The following is a 17080-nucleotide window of genomic DNA, read 5'->3' as shown; positions in this document are numbered from 1 at the left end:
ACTGTCTCCTCTCACTCTCCTGTAATTCCCAGGTGAGTAGAAACTGTTGACCGTAATGGGTCTCTGGTGCAAAGGTGCCGAACCAAAGTAAAAGTAAATACATTCTGAAAAAAAACAAAAACAAAAAGAAGACGTAGGAAATGCTGCAATGGACAGGGAATTAAGAGATTCCGTCTTTTTCCTTGTAGTACTTAACTATTCATTCAACTCCTTCATGGTGCTGGATGCTGAAGAAATTACCCTGAATGCATTGCCAATGTCGATTCCAGGGTTTGATCCCGCTACTCAGGATTATGGAGCCCTGACACGTTTACATTGTGGATGAAAAAAGGGATGGTGTGAAGATCCTAAGTTCCTAACTGGGTCTTGGTGGGTGGTCAAGACCCAGGCATATAACTTTTTAGCAAAAGGTTTATCTTGGCTTACCCCTGCCCATTGTGTCTGTGGATTTAGGTTAACAAACCTTTGAAATGCTTATTTTCAGACCCCTCCTTCAAGGTACAACTCTGGAGAGAGCACATAATCTTAATTATTTTCTAATCCCCACGCCTCCCCCCACCTTGCTTTCTCCCACCTTCCTTAAGTCACCTCAGTTTCAAATGCACAAACGAAAACTGTAAAACTGTTACTCTCTGCAGCAGTTTAGATCTGGCTTCCTGGCAATTGTCGTCAGTTTAGGCTCAAATACACTCTTATGAAAACTCCCTACAGGCTTGTACATTTCTTAACGTGGACAGCATTAAGCTTAAACTTCAAGCCTTAATTCCTTAGTAAAGTGAGGGACTGGCCAAAAACGAGATGATTCCAGATTTCACTTTTGCCATTCATCTTCTTTATCTTCTGGCTTCAGTCCCCCCCTTCTACAGTGAACAAAGGAACGTGCTAGCCGCCAAATCCTGGCCCTCTGGAGCAGAAATGTAACCACTCCTCAAAGAACTGGTTTCTCCAAGAGCGACCGAGACCGTCATGGATCTGGAGGCGGAAAACAATGTGGCCCTAACTGTTCGGTTTCTCCCAGGTCCCCGGCGGAGGAGGCTGGTTCCGCCAGCTCCGGGCCCACTCGCGGCGGCGCACGCTCCCCTTTCCACTTAAGTTTCCCCAGGGCTGGGAAGGTGAGGGGCGGGCGCCCCACCTTGCGAAGATGCTCCGCCCTAGGAGGGGGCGGGCCTGCAAATAAAACCCGGGGCCCCGAGGAAGACTCCCATTGGCCGGAGGACGGAGGACGGGAGGGGCGGGGCTGCCCGGGGTGTGTATATATAGGAGGGGGGTGTGCACAACCTGTGTCAATTTCGGAGTCTGTGGCCGCTCTCCTCCTCCGCGCGGTGTGACCTGAGCCGTCTCCCTTCAGCCTTTTCTTTTCCCCGCAGCGGGCCGAGAGCCTCTGCCGCCTGGGTACCCCCATCCTACTCTGTGGCGCCCCACATCTCCCCCACCCCCGGGGGCCTTTCCGGCATTTCCTCGGCGGTGCGTTGATTCGGGGGGACTTTCTATTTGTTTTCTCCTCTTTCCTCTTTGTTGCTCTAAAACCCGCCTCTCCGAAGCCCCTCCACCCCGGAGGGAGTTCGACTTCTGGAGCAAGGCGGCTGCTGCGGACTGCACCGGCCCCACCTGCGGATCCGCGAGGGCCAGCGAGCCGGTGCGCTCACCCGCCTGCCTCTCCCGCCGCCTGCGTTCGTCCGCCGTGGGAAGCCCGCCACGAGTTCATTGATGCACCCATTCCAGTGGTGTAACGGTGAGGCCGGGGCCGAGCGGGCGCTGGGCCCGCCGGGGACGAGGAGGGGGCGCAAGACTTAACGATCTGAGGCTGGTTCTGTCTCTCGAGCCAAGTTTCTCTTGAAATGGGGCGGGCGAGAGAGAAGGCGTCCTGGAGCCCAACTCTATTCTGCACAGCGCGGAAATGGAAAAACAAACAAACAAACCAACGCAAAGCCCAGATTTCCCCGGCGGGCGGGGAAGGGGGTCCGAAGGGGCGGCGGCGGCGGGGGCGTGGGAGCCGAAGGGTTCGCGGCCCTTGTGTGGCGGCTTCGCTCGCCTACCCCTTCCCCTGCCTTTGTGCGCTCCAACTCTGTTCTTTGTTGTGATGGTCGGAGGAGCCTGAAATCCGCGCTCGGGCTAGGATCTCCTAGAGGGAGCTCAAGTTCCCGGTCTGAAACTTTGCAGGCTATTTGAAATGTGCACACAATGCTTGCTGCGTGCGGGCCCGGCCGGGGGTGGCTTCCTCTGTGTCTTTGTTGGCTTCGCACCGGCTGCTGTGGGGCTGTGTGCCCGTGGAAGACGCCGGATTCAAGAGCCTGGCTTTACTGAACTGATAACGCTTTGCAGATACGGATCTCGGAGCTCGGTTACCCCTGGGCGCAGGCTAATCTGCTCCCCAAGAGCCTCAATGGTGGAGCCTCACCTCCAGACCCAACCACCCTGTTCACTAGGCCACCCTCCCAACACCCCCGGGTGATGATGCTAAATTTATCTCATCTGAGCCTTCTTTTGTGCTTCAGGTGATAACTTGTTGGGCGTTGGGTCTGATTCCTCACCCAAGCTAACTGAACTGGGGGCCTTGCTCAGGGATCAGTTCAAAACCTTGAACGCTAATGCTCTCTAATGGTCCTAGGATCTTGACCGCCTAGTTCTAACGCTGGTAGAGCTGGGGCAGGGAAACAGCTAGTCCTATCTCCGAGTGTGGCAAACTGGCTAGTTAGAGGAAAAATTCATTCTGAAAGCAGACTCTTCTCTTGCCAGGTCTTGGATTAATTATTGCAAGAGGCTTTTGTCTTAAGGCAAGGTTTGGGCAGCATGTGTAAGAATGCCCTCCCCCACCCCCTTCCTCCTGCTGGTGGTATCTAATTTCCTGACAATGAACCGAGCTGTGTGATAGGCGGGCATTGCGGGAGAGGGGGCGGGAGACGGGATGAGGCAGAACTGAGTATCCCAGCATCTGGGAAAGATTCCCTTGGCTGGGAAGGAGAGGCATTTCCCAGAGTCTCCGGTCTTCCTTTGCCGGCCCTTCTCTTGACGTCATTCCCACTCCCAGCCCACTCGTGGAGATGAAGCACTCTGATGTCGGGGCTTGCAGAGGTCGGCTGAGACAATGGAGGAGAGACTTCAGGAGGAGAACCGTGGGGTTGTCAGTCACACTGGCCTTTCTTCTGGGCCGCCCTCTTTCAGAGAGGTTCTTAGGCCAGCAGAGGACATGCCGCTTTCTCTGTTCACTTCTTAGTGACGGAGAGATCCTGTTCTTTGACTCCATGAGGAAGCAATCCCTCTCCCCACCGTTTTGTGGAAAAAATCTCTGAATCCCCTCTTTCCTGGGGTTGGTGTTCTGTCCAACTTTTAGAGGAAAACTTCACCATCCAAGCAAATGGACCATCTCTTGGCTATGGAGCTCTTCTCACCTACACCCCTATCACGTAAGAGTCCTAAGCTCAGTGACTCAATCCTGGGTCATCAGACAAGAGAAGAGGGTGAAGATGGACTGCTGAGGCCGAAGTGCCTGCAGAGTGCATACACAAACCCTCTACAATAGCTACTGTCACCCCTCTGCAAGCTCCCAGAATAGGACACCAAATGAGGTTCTTTGGAACCCTAAAGATACCAGGACCCAATCTGTAAAAGAATGCATAGAGAGTCAAGACAGATTGGAGGTTAGGTCCTCTTATAGCATCAAATAGTGTTGGGGGGCAGGGAGGTACGGAGTTGGCTCTTGTTGGGAGGAAGGCCTCATTGATATTGTGGGCACAGTTTATTGAAGGGAAGTCCTACGACCCTTTTCCAGAACAGTCTCAGTCCACCATGATGTCTTCAAGAAAATTTGATTTCTTTTGGCCCATGGAGCAAATATTTGAGTGGAGGGGTGGTGAAAACTTTCTAAATTCTGCTGGAGACTAGAAGCAAGGGCTTATTGTTGGGTATAGCAAAGTTTAGTAGCTAATTATTTCATTGTTTTCAGCTTAATAAAAAAAGACCTTTCAAGATAAGAATCACTTCTTTTACTTTTTGTTTACCCACAATGTGTAGGTCATTGCATAAATCAGGCCTTCAACAGTACTTGTTCATTGACTGGTCATCCATTCAGCTGAGGGCAGTTTCTAGGCAATTTTCCCAAGCATCAGTCTACTTACTTTTCTACTTACTTTGGAGTGTGAGTTTCTGCCAAGGGTGCCAGGTTTTGAGAAAATTAGGAGTTATTTATCTGTTAACTAGTTTTTGAGAACAAGCCAAACACTAGACTAGGCACTGGAAAATATCCAAATTGCTTTCCTCAGACCTCAGCATTTAGGTTGTTAAGGACTTTCATCTCTGATCTTAGGATTATAGTTGCTCCTCTACTGTGCTTCACTTTGTATGGTGAAAACCTTTGTGTCTGGCCCTTGCTGGTTTGGCTCAGTGTTTAGAGTGTTGGCTCTCAGACTGAAGGATCTCGGGTTTGATTCCCAGTCAAGGACACATACCTTGGTTGCAGGGAGGCAACCAATCAATGTTTCTCTCTGTCTCTCTCCCTTCTACTGTATCTCTCTTAAAAAAAAAAATCAATGGGAAACATATCCTTGCATGAGGATTAACAAAAACAAAACAAAAAACACCTTTTGTGTCTTCTTCCCTAGAAGGTAAAACCATCTACTCATTTTTTCCTGATTTTATCTTCAGTGTCTATCATGGTACTTGTCATATAATCAATGCTTAATGTATGTTTGAGTTAAGTTGATGCTAGGAACAACTGGGCAATGTAAGATAATTACTAAGTATTCAAGAGCCAGAACATATGATAGAGCTGTGAGCACACAGAATTCTGGGGAGAGAGGGTCACTGGAATATCACAAAGACCAGACTTGGAGGACTTTAGGAAAGTAGGGAGTTTCAGGCGGGGAAAGCTGATGAACAAAGGTATGGAGGCAGTGAGTACAAAGTGGGGCAAAAAGTAGTGAGGAGACAGGCCCACATGGGGTGGTGCTGGAGGACATTGGCGGGAAGGTTAAGAGGGGACCCAATGCACACATGTTTAGGAGGCCTTTAAGCTAGTCTGAGTTTGGGAAATACATGATAGGAACAGAGTAGGAGGAGATGAGAGACATGTGGGCTAAATTAGAGGAAGGACTAGACATCAATTAGGTGACTGGATAGGGACTTGGAATGGAATTGGGCCGAACGTCTGTTTGGAAAAGGGACTTGGCAATAGAGTTGGGCACAAAATATGAAAGAGGTTTGGAGGGAGGCTCATTATATGGTCACTGGATTGATCTAGGGGATAAAGAGAGGTATGAGAAGTACATCAAAGATGACTTCATCTTTCAAGCCAGACTTCTGCTGAATTGTAGCTCTGGTAATTATAATGCAGAATTCTGAAGTATATATTAATGGGTTCTGGCTCTTAACCAAGATGTCAGGAAAGTTCCTAAAACCCATGTTGAGGGCTCGAGTACAGAGCCAGGCCTTGTTAACTGTTGGAATACAGACAGTTCAATGATTGAGTCTTTTTAAAATTAAACTAGTAGCATGAGAATGTACTTGGGATGTAGCAGGTATATGTTAAATTCTAGTTTTCTTGTCTCACCACATTCTGAAACAAGAATGCTATGCTTATCTTTTGGATCAGTATGGTATTTTTGCCTGCAAGCATGAATAAACACTCAACCAGCTTATTGCTTATATCCTATCTTTTTTTCCCCCCTTTTCCTTATAGTTAAACATTACAGAAAATGTACTGTCAGAACCAGTAGTCCAAGATAGAGAATGGCTCCAGGACTGGCTAATCTAGCAACTCAACTGATAAAATCTTTCCTCCTCTTTGTTTCCCCTGCCACAGGCTCTATATTGACCTGCTCTCTTTCCAGCTATAACTTGGCTGCCACCATGACAGGTGTTTTGAGTAGACATGACCAAAAAAAAAAAAAAAAAAAAGAAGAAGAAGAAAGAAAGAAAAAGAAAAGGCTTCCCCTTTTCAGCAGACATTTCTCTATATTTCATTGGCCAGAATCCTGTCACACACCTACCTCAACACAAAACCCTGGCAAGGGGAAGGCGACTACAGTTGGTAGACCAAGCAGGATACCCCTAAAGTCATGTGAGAAGGGAAGCAACGAGTGGCTAGCCAGGGCTTCCCATGCTGAATGCATAGGGCTGAGGACCTTGTTAATGTGTAGATTCTGATTCATTTCTTCTGGGGTGGGCCCAATACTCTGCATCTCAAATAAGCGCCAGGGGATATCAGTGCTACCGTGAGACTGCACAGTGAGGCTCTGAGTAGAAACCGGGACAGTAGACAGTAAGAGTAAACTGCAATCCCCACCCCCACTTTCTGGAACTCAGCCTTGGAATGAATAATTTCTATTCTGGTCCTATTGCAGCTTGTCTCCTGGAGCAGGTGGCTTCATAATGACAAATGACCTTTGGGGTTGCACTTTGCAATTTAGAAAGCATATTTCTTTTTTTTAAAAATTATATTTTTATTGATTTCAGAGAGGAGGGGAGAGGGAGAGAGAGAAACATCAATGATGAGAGAGAATCATTGATCAGATGCCTCCTGCATGCCCCCCACTGGGGATCGAGCCTGCAACCCAGGCATATGCCCTTGACCAGAATCAAACCCGGGACCCTTCAGTCCCAAGCCAATGCTCTATCCACTGAGCCAAGCCGGCTAGGGCTACAAAGCATATTCCTTAATGCTGGTTCTCTATGTATTTTTTTTTTTGGTCCTCTCTGTATTTTCCTTGTTTTCACATAACAGAGTGAATCTTAGTGAAATAACCTCATAAAAGGTCACATAGCTAGGGGCCCAAATATACCTTTCCTCACCTAAGGTTCTTAATTTTGCTACTGCACCATATGGGCTCTAACTGAAGGAAGTATTTCCATTTTTCTGCCTGTTGCCTGAAATCTTGATTTCCCCCCCTTTCCCCCAAGATGGGGATGCAGCTTTAAGTACTGTGTGTAGTAGTCCATTTCGTAGATTGGTTACTTGACCCATGATCACATAGCTAGTAAGTATTAGAACTAGGACATGAACTTAAGCCCCGGAATCAGAGGTTTAGGAGCCCAGAGCCTGCCAGTTCTCTCTCTATCCTTGTTGACACAGAGTACATCAGCCCCAGAGGTACATTTCCAACTAGAATAATAATATTTTTCCTCCCCCTTTCTCTGCAGGGTGTTTCTGTGGCCTGGGACTGGTTAGTACTAACAAGTCCTGCTCAATGCCACCCATCAGTTTCCAAGACCTTCCTCTGAACATCTACATGGTCATCTTTGGTACAGGCATCTTTGTCTTCATGCTCAGCCTCATCTTCTGCTGTTACTTCATCAGGTGAGTGACTCCCTGGCTGACCTGGAATGGGGGAGTCGGGGAGGAGGCAGCCAGGGGTAGGGTGAGCTGAGCGAGGCTCACTAGCCTCCAGCGGGTGTCCTGCTTGAAAGATAGGACTTAGCCAGTCCTTTACTGGGCCCTCGAGGCCTGGTGTTTCTGTTTACATTAGCCTATCAAGTTGTCCCAGAGCATGTAAGGTCACTATGGGTTGAGCTTCATCCTGCCTCTTGGCCAGTTATGCTAAGGTTGCCTAGAATTACTGTCTGTCAAAGTAATGTCATTGATGGTCCTTTAACTGTCTCTCTTCCCACTCACACCCGCTGGGTAGCCGGGGATAAGTAGGCATGAGTTACACCAGTGGCACGTACCTCTGCCCTCCTGGGAAATCTTTCTATGTCCAGCAGATGCTAATATTAGCAAGCTGGTGTCTGGAGATCTGCTTGTTTATTCTGCCTTGGAAGCTCTTATTTTTTGAGAGTGAAAAAACTAAAAGCTCCCTTATTGCACAGGGACCCAGGGAAGGACTGGAGTTTCTCCAGGAACTGTTTCTTCTCCTGTTGATAAGACATGGGAACTGTGGCTATTTCCTACCAAAAATGTGGGGCATAACTGGAATTTAGACTGGAAATTAGAGTAGTTTCTAACAAGAGCATGCGTCTGGTGTTAATAATTCTTCGCTGTATATTGGGGAGTGCTGAACGCCTCTGACTAGCAGAACATGGCTAGAGCCATCGTGATAACTAACCCCCACAAATTCCTGAGTAGATGTCAGCTGGAGTCTAGGCTAGTGTCTGATCAAATCGTCTAAGAAGATGAAATTCGGATGGAGGCCGCAGGAGATCTGGTTCCCCACTGAGGTGTCCTGGTGGACTTGAGTCCTTCACCCAGAAGGAGGCTAGAGAAGGTGCTTGTCCTATTCTTCAGGCTGGAAGAGCTCTCTCTAAGAGGAGGAAGTGCCTGTAGGCCTGCTCCCCAGTGCTCTCAGTTCTTTCTCAGAACTTTAAAAAGTCCCTATGACTAGAATTTTCCACTGAAGCCACTATCTTCTGTAAATACTTTTATTTTTTTCCTCTTGTACAATTGTGTCTAGAATTTGCATCTCACTATGAAGTGGGGGGGTGAGGGTAGGTTTCTGGTATTGCCCCACTCCCTCGTCCTTCCCCAAGCTTGAGTTTTGTTCCTCAAACTCTTTCGTCTGCCTGACCACCAGCCACTCCCATCTCATTTCGAGCAATTTGTGCAGTTCCCCAGAGACTGAAGGTGGACATATTCCAATACCAAAGATTGGTGTATGATGCTGGGAGGAGTCTGTAAAGCCAACTCCACACGGTCCCTTTACACACACACACACACACACACACACACACACACACACACACACACGAGCTCACATATGCCAAGCTGCAAAGGTGATCAAGTGAAGAAATCCTAGAAAATCACTCTGGGCCACTAAGTAGATGGCCACCAGGGTTCATTTCCTAATTCTGCCACTAATGGGTGTAACCTTAGATTTTTAGCTATTTACCAAGTGCCACCTGCATGCCAGACATCATGGTTAGCATTTTGTAAAATATTTAGCTCACTTAATCCTCAGAACATCCCTGCAGTTTAGGTATGAGTCCACTTCATAAATGCTGATTCTTACTCCTTGACTGTGAAGTGGAGGGGAGCTGTGGCCGTGGCCACCTCTTTACGGCTAAAGTGTGGGTGTCTGCAGAAGGAGAGGCTAGGAGCTGGGGATGGCTGATTAATTTTTGGTTGGCTGACCTGAAGGAACAGAGCGACAGAACCACACGATGCCAAAAGCTTTCCCATGGCAGGGCTGCTGGGCACCACCTGTCCCTTCTGCAGTCATCTGCCCCTGCACCACCCCTCTCTGCTCTGCAGCCTGCTCCGAGCCAGCCCACCCCGCCGCCGCATGGTTCCAGAGGCTCACTGGTGTGTGGCAGCCTGTGGGCGTCTATATATAGAAAGACACACAAGTGCAGAAGCCACTTCCTCTCCCTGCTTCTTGGTTTCCTCCTCAGCCAAAATAGGCCCATGACCCCTGCTCGTGACCTGGTGAGCTCATTGGCCAAAACCAGCCTCCATTCCCAGCTCCCCGCACCGCACTCATTCACCCCCAGCCCCCAAAGGGCTAATCTCTGCCCTACACAGGATGGAGGGGCCAGTGAAGTACACACAGGCAGGAAAGGGACAATTATTTTCAGGATCTGGCTGCATTGTTTGTTCCAAAAGGGAAAAGAAGCAAAGGCAGAGCTCGCTGGCAGTGGCTGGAAATGGTGTCATTGAAATCAGGGTATTTTTAGCTACTTTGCTCACCCAACAGCTGAAAAGGCCACCTGTCCAATGTTGTTGGCACCATATCCCCTGCTGGGATGGCCCAGCGTCTTTGTGGTTTTTTTTGTTTTGTTTTGTTTCCTTTTGCAACCTGTTTGGCCCCATTTCATCACAATCTAAATCTTCCTGATCCAGGAATCTACATGCAGGGTGCAGGCGCAGCTTGAAGCCCCTCAGTGTTCTGAGCATCCTGGGCTCCGCTCCGAGAGGCAGGCTTCTGGAGTTTCCTCCGATAAGACCATTAAAAGCAGGGCACCCCAGGCATCTGCCGATACAGCGCGGCGCACACGACGTCATAGCCGTGTTGCATTGAGGCTCACAATTATGTGTGGCATCCCCTCATTCTCTGGTGAAGAAGCAGGCTCCTCACCGCTTCCTTAGTCAGTCTGCACATACCGGCTAAGAGTGGCTGTCTCCCTCAGAAGTTGGCTATAAGCACACCCCACGGGACACTACTTCTTTCCCCAGTGTCTGTCGGCTAACAGTTATGTCGGCTTTGGATGCATCCTTCCTGCCCTTCTCCCTGGCAAGTGGGGACAGAGATGCCTGTGAATATATGGAAGTGCAAAGTGAAGGGTGGGGCAGTGGGAGCCCTGAGGAGGCCTGGAGCCCAACCCTCCACTTTAGAAACCCTCCAAAGAGGGAAGAGAAAGGGGGCAGGGTTGTGCTGCCCAGGCCTCCGCCCCATGGCAGGAGCCACTTGGACTGGAGTTCGTTCTGTAGAGGATCCAGGCACACATGGCCTGGCCAGGCCCCCGACTATGGTGTGTTCCCCTAATTGGTGAAACAGGCCACATGTTGTGTTAAAGAGCTCGGGCTCTGTGATCAGAGACTCTCATTCAGATGCTGCCAACCGGCTCTGAAGTTTGAGCAAGTTCCTTCTCCGGACTTCCTTTTCCCCTCTCTATGGAAAGGGAAGCTTCTCCCTCCGAAGCTGTTTGGAGCCGATGAGCATGTACAGGAATGTGTTAGTGCGGGGATCGGTGCCCAGCAAGCCCTCCGTCATGGTGCGCTGTGGCCTTTAGTAACATGCGCCAGGATTTGGCTCTTGAGAGGGAGGCAGCATGCAGGCCACCAGCTTGAAACAAAAAGGAGCAAACAAAGAAGGGCTCGCCTGTGTTTTCCTGGCACCGTGCGGGGAGAGTGCCGTTTCCAGAATACTGTGTTCCCCGGGCAGAACGTCCCCCAGGGTCAACAGACACTTCTTTATCCTGCTCCCCTAGCTTTAATGGAAATAGCCCTTTTAAGAATATCTAACTTCTCTACACTCGGTGATTGTTGATCTATAGCAGTGGTCGGCAAACTCATTAGTCAACAGAGCCAAATATCAACAGTACAATGATTGAAATTTCTTTTGAGAGCCAAACTTTTTAAACTTCTTCAAAATAGACTTGCCCAGGCTATGGTATTTTGTGGAAGAGCCACACTTAAGCAGCCAAAGAGCCGCATGTGGCTCGCGAGCCACAGTTTGCCGACCATGGATCCATAGGGTTTGGGAGCCTGCAAGAATTTACCTCCTGAGAAATGCAGGAAGAGTGAATCCTCCAGTCTGTGGGACCTGCAGAAAATTTTGAGGCTGTTGAGCCTGAGTCCTTAATTCACTCTGGGTGACCCACTTAGGTCCAAACCTTACCCCATGGCCTCTATAGGGTGAGCCACCCCTGTGAGGAGCACCCGTCCCCACCCCCAGGAGAAGCCAGGCAGCCCGTCTGCCTCTCCTACTTAGAATGGCTCTGTTGGTGCCATGGTGACCGCTTCTCTCCCCTTCTTCTTTTTCCCCCAGCAAACTGCGGAACCAGGCGCAGAGCGAACGATACGGATATAAGGAGGTAAAGCACCACCTCTTCCCCTGAGACTTCCTCCTCTGCTCCCTGTCCTGCTAGAGACAGAAGAAGCTTGAGCTGTCCTGGCCTGGAATCCTCCTCAGCCTCTCCTCTGGCCTTCTCCAGGGTTCAATCCTTCCACTGTCCTCAAATCTGGTTGGCTTAGGCAGTGCCCAGAGCCCCCCCACCTTAATGAAAAGGAGGGAAAAAGGAAGCGAGGGAGGGAAGGAAGGGGGATCCTGTGCAGAGCTGGGGGCTTCCCTCATTGGTTGATACCACCTGGCTTCTTTGGACACCATGCTGCTCCCTTTCTTCCCAGGTGGTGCTTAAAGGGGATGCCAAGAAGTCACAATTATATGGGGTGAGTGTGTTGGGACTGCATGCGGGAGGCGCCCCGTGGGTAAAGCACAGGGCACCCTCAGCTTTCAGCCTGGACCTGTTTGGGAACCTCTGAAAAGAAGGTCCTTTTACCCTGTATATTCACTCTGCCCTAGCAGACTAGGGAACAAACTAATGTGTCCATGCCTGTGGTTCCTCCCTGTCCCCCCATCACTCTGCTCACACCGAACAAATCCTGGGTTCCCCCCCACACTGACTCTTTAGGAATAGGCCATTCCTACTCCTTTCCCATCTGTCCCTGGAGGTCACCTAACTCGCTGCCCAAAGCTTCCGTCCATAACCACGGCCTTCTGCACACAGTGTTTGTGGTTGTCTGGAGAAGGGAGCATCACAGATATCACTAGACACAAGACTACTGAGAAATGGCCCATTTTGTCCCTGTTTTTAAATATTTTTTTATTGATTTCAGAGAAGAAGGGAAAGGGAGAGAGAGATAGAAGTATTAATGATAAGAGAGAATCACTGATCAGCTGCCTCCTGCACACCCCCTACTGGGGATCAAGCCTGCCCTTGACCAGAATGGAACCCGGGACCCTTCAGTCCGAAGGTCGATGCTCGATCCACTGAGCCAAACCAACTGGGGCTGCCCCTGTTTTTTATATCTCAATAAGTTCAGATGTTTCCCAAGCCCTCTTCTAGAAGAGTAATTCGGTTGAGATTGAGGGGGTTCATATATATGAACAGAAGGCTGGATTTAAAGAAGGTAACAGACCACATACCCTCATCCTTACCTCTCATTATTGAAACATCTTCCCTTGCCAAATGTACGAGGCTAGAAAGCATTAAAAATCATTCTTCTAGAATAGCACTGCGCAAAGGGAACCTGTGAAACTGGGGTGGCGATAATGAGTGTTCAGGATGGTGAGTGGGGTTCTTGCCCGATCTCCTCTCACACTGCCCCTGCCCCCTTGCTCTCCACAGCAGACCTGTGCAGTCTGTCTGGAAGACTTCAAGGGGAAGGATGAGCTAGGTGTGCTCCCGTGCCAACATGCTTTTCATCGGAAGTAAGTGTCCACAGTGGGGATGTGTGTCCAGGGGTGCCTTTTAAAAGAAATAAGCAGGAAGCGTCTTCTAGAACCTACGATCCCTACCTCCTCCCACCTACTCCTTGTCATTGAAGTCCTACAACCTGTCTGGACAGCAGGCAAAAGGGAGGGGTTCGATTGCAGTAAGGATAGGATGGTCTGTGTCTGAGAAATGATAGCCAGCCAGAGCAGGTTGGGGTATCTCACATCTTCTGTTGCCCACAGGTGTCTGGTGAAGTGGCTAGAAGTACGCTGCGTCTGCCCCATGTGTAACAAGCCCATCGCTGGCCCCTCCGAGGCCACTCAGAGCATCGGAATCCTATTGGATGAGCTGGTGTGAGGGCTGCCTTTACATCAGGCCTGGAGAAGACGTCTTGCCTCATGGGTGCCTGGTCCCTCTGCATAGCTGCAATGAACAAGACTGTTGGGTGATAATGGTCATGCCTACATGAAATGGTCATGCCTACCTGAAGGGGAGGTAGTATAGGGCTGGTCTCCCACCATCAGTGAGAGGTCAGACTTGCCCCTCCTTCCTGCCTCCTGAAGTCTTCTTCCCTGCTACTCAGTACTGAAAGCATCGCCCATCAAGACCAATGTATCCTGGTACTGGATGATTTCCCTGCCTGTCCCTGCTCTGGGGGAAGAATCACCCTTGGAGCACACGGTAGAGATAGAGACCGTATGACCACAAAGCCCTAGAAGAAGGGATGAGATGGGCTCTGTCCTCCCCTGCCCCCCACTCCTTCCATCAGAAGGTTAGCAAGGAAGAAAGGAAGAAAAGGTCAAGGAACCAAGTACCCCCAGTGGAAGTGAGGGAGGCTCTGTAGGAAATTAGGAAGAGCAGGGACATAAAAAAGCAAAGTCAATGTTTACATGGGACCTATGGAAACAAAGGCTGGCTGGCCAGCCTAGCTACAGGGTAAGGAGGGCCCTCCCTCCCCCTGCTAGGGTCTGAGGTGCTACCCACTCGCTCTCTCCCTCCGTCAATCTCGGAGCTTCCTAGTCCACGTCGGAGTCTGAGTGCCCCCCCCCCCCCAGAGGAAGGGCTTGTTCTACACTCAAATGGATTTCCAGGGGCTTTTTCTAAAGGAGCAAAAGGGGCCTGGGGAAGGGGGTGTCTGAAGGTGAAGACAGCGACACCTTCTTCCCCCTTGTAAATAGTATTTTTATACTTCATCCTCACCATCTCAGGATTTATATATGGAATGGAGGGGGTGGGGGTTTCCGTTCCTCCCCAGAGTGGGTGAGGGTGGGAGAAGGTATGTATTTAAAGAAAATTAAATTTAATAACAAGTTTCTCTAACCTTTTGCCTGTGGTTGTGGCCTGTGTCTGTTGGCTCTTTTCCACCAGCAAGGAACAAAATTCTTTGTAACTGCTGCTTCTCACTTCCCCACATTCAAATCAAACACACACACACACACACACACAGTTTCCTAATCCTTAAAAAGAAAAATTGGTGATAGATTACTGCCTGTACAGCACAGGTTGGGACTAATGTCAACGTACTTTGTTACCTGAATAAGCCAGGCTCATTGGATTTCTAGAATATTTTTAAAGAAAGTTGATGTATGCCACCATACCTTTCTGCCAACTAAGACATAATAGAATTCTACTTATTTAAAGCTGTTGTGCTCTTAACACAACCAAAAAGGTCTAGGTTGCTACCATGGAGACTTGATCTCTTTTCCCTTATACTTTTTTCTTACCTATTAGCTGACAGTCACTGGCCTACCTTACCCCATGCCCCAACTGGAAATAGGACTTAACATTTGACGCCCCTGTGTGCACTCAGATCTTGGGACCCCATATCTTGCAACTTCGCTCTCTCAGTGTCCCAAGGGGGTGATGTGTCAGTGATGGGTTGAGAGTGGCAGGAACAACTGGGCTGTGGTCACCCTGCTTGGTGAAAGATTAGTGCCACTGGTCATCCCAGGGGGCAAGCCCTGGGCACTGTGCACAGGAGAAGCATCTGGAGTGGTGGGTCACTGGCATGCAAGCGATGCCCATGCACCCAGAGGAGCCGGGCCCAGGGGTAGGTGACACCCTCACCCCTGCAATTGTACTGTGGAGGCTCTCAGCATAGTCGGTGCTCATGCTGGACAGATCTGAGGTGCAGCTGGGGCATCTTAGTGGGGGACCTTTGCCTGAGGATGTGCCTGTTTTTGCCATTTCACGCGTTCAGGGGTAATTCTACCTTCCTTAATGTCTCTATATCCCCTGTCTGCTGCTGCCAACCCTATGAGGCCTGGTCTTCATTGAGGGACCACTTCTCCCTCTAGTCCTCGCTTTAGTGTAGGAATAAAATGCATTTTCTAAGCAAAGCTCTCCCTCTAGCTCCTGTTATAGGCAGGGAAACCAGTGGTCTGCAGGCTGGTTTCATCTACATGCTCCTCCCTCACCATTTCCCCTTCCTCTCAAGGGAAATCCAGGGTTGGCATGTTGACATTAAAATGTTGGCTCTAGAATGTCTGTTTGCGAATTTAACTAGCATTGTCCCGGAATCAAAATGACAGTGTAAAAATGCCTTGTGTTACTCTCAGTGCTTCAATACAGCTAGGCAGGATGGGACTCCACAGAGGGGGGAAACTAGAGATGTTTTGCCTGGTCAGATGTGAATTGTTAGTAGCCAATCACAAATTAAATAGTCACAAGTCCCAAATTCCGAGTCAGTATGGTCTTGTTACTCAGGTCAGCATTCCTAGGGCTGCTGCCATCTGTGCCAGGCACTGTGTGAGGGAACAATCCTTACCTTGGGAAAGGGGGCAATCACAGTATTTTGGGTCAGCAAGCTCGTTGTGGTAGAGAGACCCTTAGCTCAGTTGGTGTGGAAATCCAGGACAGTAGGGATTTCTGCAGGAAGAGGATACCTGAGCTGAGTCTTGAGAGTGATAGGAACAAAAGTACCCCAGGATTCACCGGCCTGTTGTGTGCCGGAGAGTGCAAACAATTCAGTGTGGAGTTGTGCTGGGTGTCCTGTGTGCTGCCAGGAACCTGGGACTTGATAGACGGAGACTCCTAAAGTTTCTTTAGGTCAGTCTTCTAAAAGATCTGGGCACCATCTGGGAACTAAGCCTATATTTTTCTTTGCACAAAATATTCATGGGCATCTACACTATACCTAGTACTGCTTCCATTACTGAAAAGGAGTTTGCATTGTAAACGTGTTTCAAAGGGGAACAGAACTGAAGGAAGCTAGCTGATAATCATGTGTACCAGATAATGAGCACCTAGCCACCGAGTTCTTTCACAAAATACAATTTGCTTTCCTTTCTGTGTGTACCCCTCCGAGTTCGAGATAGAGTGTGGACAAAAGCAAATGAATGGCTTACTCATAATTACACAGATAAGCATCAGCACCAAGGCACAAACCCAGATTGTACAGATCTAAGTTCAGTGTTGGCTTCGATACACAATAGCTTTGGAGGCAGGTTGTGTTCCTGGAAGATAAAGTAGCAGGTTCTATCAGTCCTGGGCTGATGCAGTCAGAAAGGACAAAGCCCCAGATAATCGTCAAATGATTTTTTTGCTTCCCATTATCTAGGACCATGGATTTTTTTTTTTTTTAACTCCACAGTGGATTGTGACTTTTAAAGAAACTTAAATGGATCAACCATTTACAAAGTTGGTGATTAAAGTGAAGGTGAGAAGCTCAAAGCAAAATTTGCAAATCACTGCCTTTGGTAGATTGGGACAATGGGTGTCATGAAGAATTGGCCCTTCTGTTCCCCCTTCTCTCCCTCCATCAATTTTTCCACTTCAATTCGGAGTCACCCATTTCTCATCTGGGCTTTTTCCATTCTCGCTAGGGCCTGTTAGGCCTCCCCAACTTTGCAATGATTTACCCCCTAAGCCGAACCCAACCTCTGCCCTCCATTCTACCACCCTCTTCTGTCTGGGTGTCATAATATCTTTGGTGACCTTGATCGTTTCCCTCACTCACAGGTGAATCTTCTGTTAAAACCAGGACAAACTGATGACCAGTCGTGCAGGCTTATACCACAAATGTCACTCATGAAAACAAGTTAAACTTGTTTACCATGCCTCAGACCGTAACAGCATTGGGTCCTCTCTATTTTTTTTAAAAAACATGCCCATTTGATTCCTCCTGTGATAAGCTGGCATACTATATCGACAGGACATGACCAAGGTCACCTTTGGGCCTTGGCATGGCTTCTGATTCTGTCTCTATGTGACAGTCTCA

The 17080-nt window shown here is 49.0% G+C and overlaps 1 protein-coding gene across 2 annotated transcripts; it reads left to right on the top strand.

Annotated features, from left to right (window-relative positions):
• The first annotated feature begins 1304 nt into the window (after positions 1-1304).
• On the top strand, positions 1305-14448 carry RNF122 (ring finger protein 122). 2 transcript variants are annotated; one of them, XM_079779224.1, is made up of 6 exons: positions 1305-1732; positions 7135-7291; positions 11415-11460; positions 11774-11815; positions 12778-12857; positions 13104-14448. In XM_079779224.1, exons 1-6 carry the CDS (start codon positions 1708-1710, stop codon positions 13216-13218), a joined length of 465 nt encoding a protein of 154 aa, XP_079635350.1. In that variant the 5' UTR covers positions 1305-1707; the 3' UTR covers positions 13219-14448. The 2 variants fall into 2 exon arrangements, with proteins under 2 accessions (XP_079635350.1, XP_079635349.1); XM_079779223.1 differs by having other exon boundaries at positions 12775-12857.
• The last annotated feature ends 2632 nt before the right edge of the window (positions 14449-17080 follow it).

This window comes from Cnephaeus nilssonii (genome assembly GCF_951640355.1).
Source record: "Cnephaeus nilssonii genome assembly, chromosome: 8".
Taxonomy (NCBI): domain Eukaryota; kingdom Metazoa; phylum Chordata; class Mammalia; order Chiroptera; family Vespertilionidae; genus Cnephaeus; species Cnephaeus nilssonii.
Note: the sequence above shows the minus strand (reverse complement) of the source record. Positions and strands in the feature narration are given on the sequence as shown.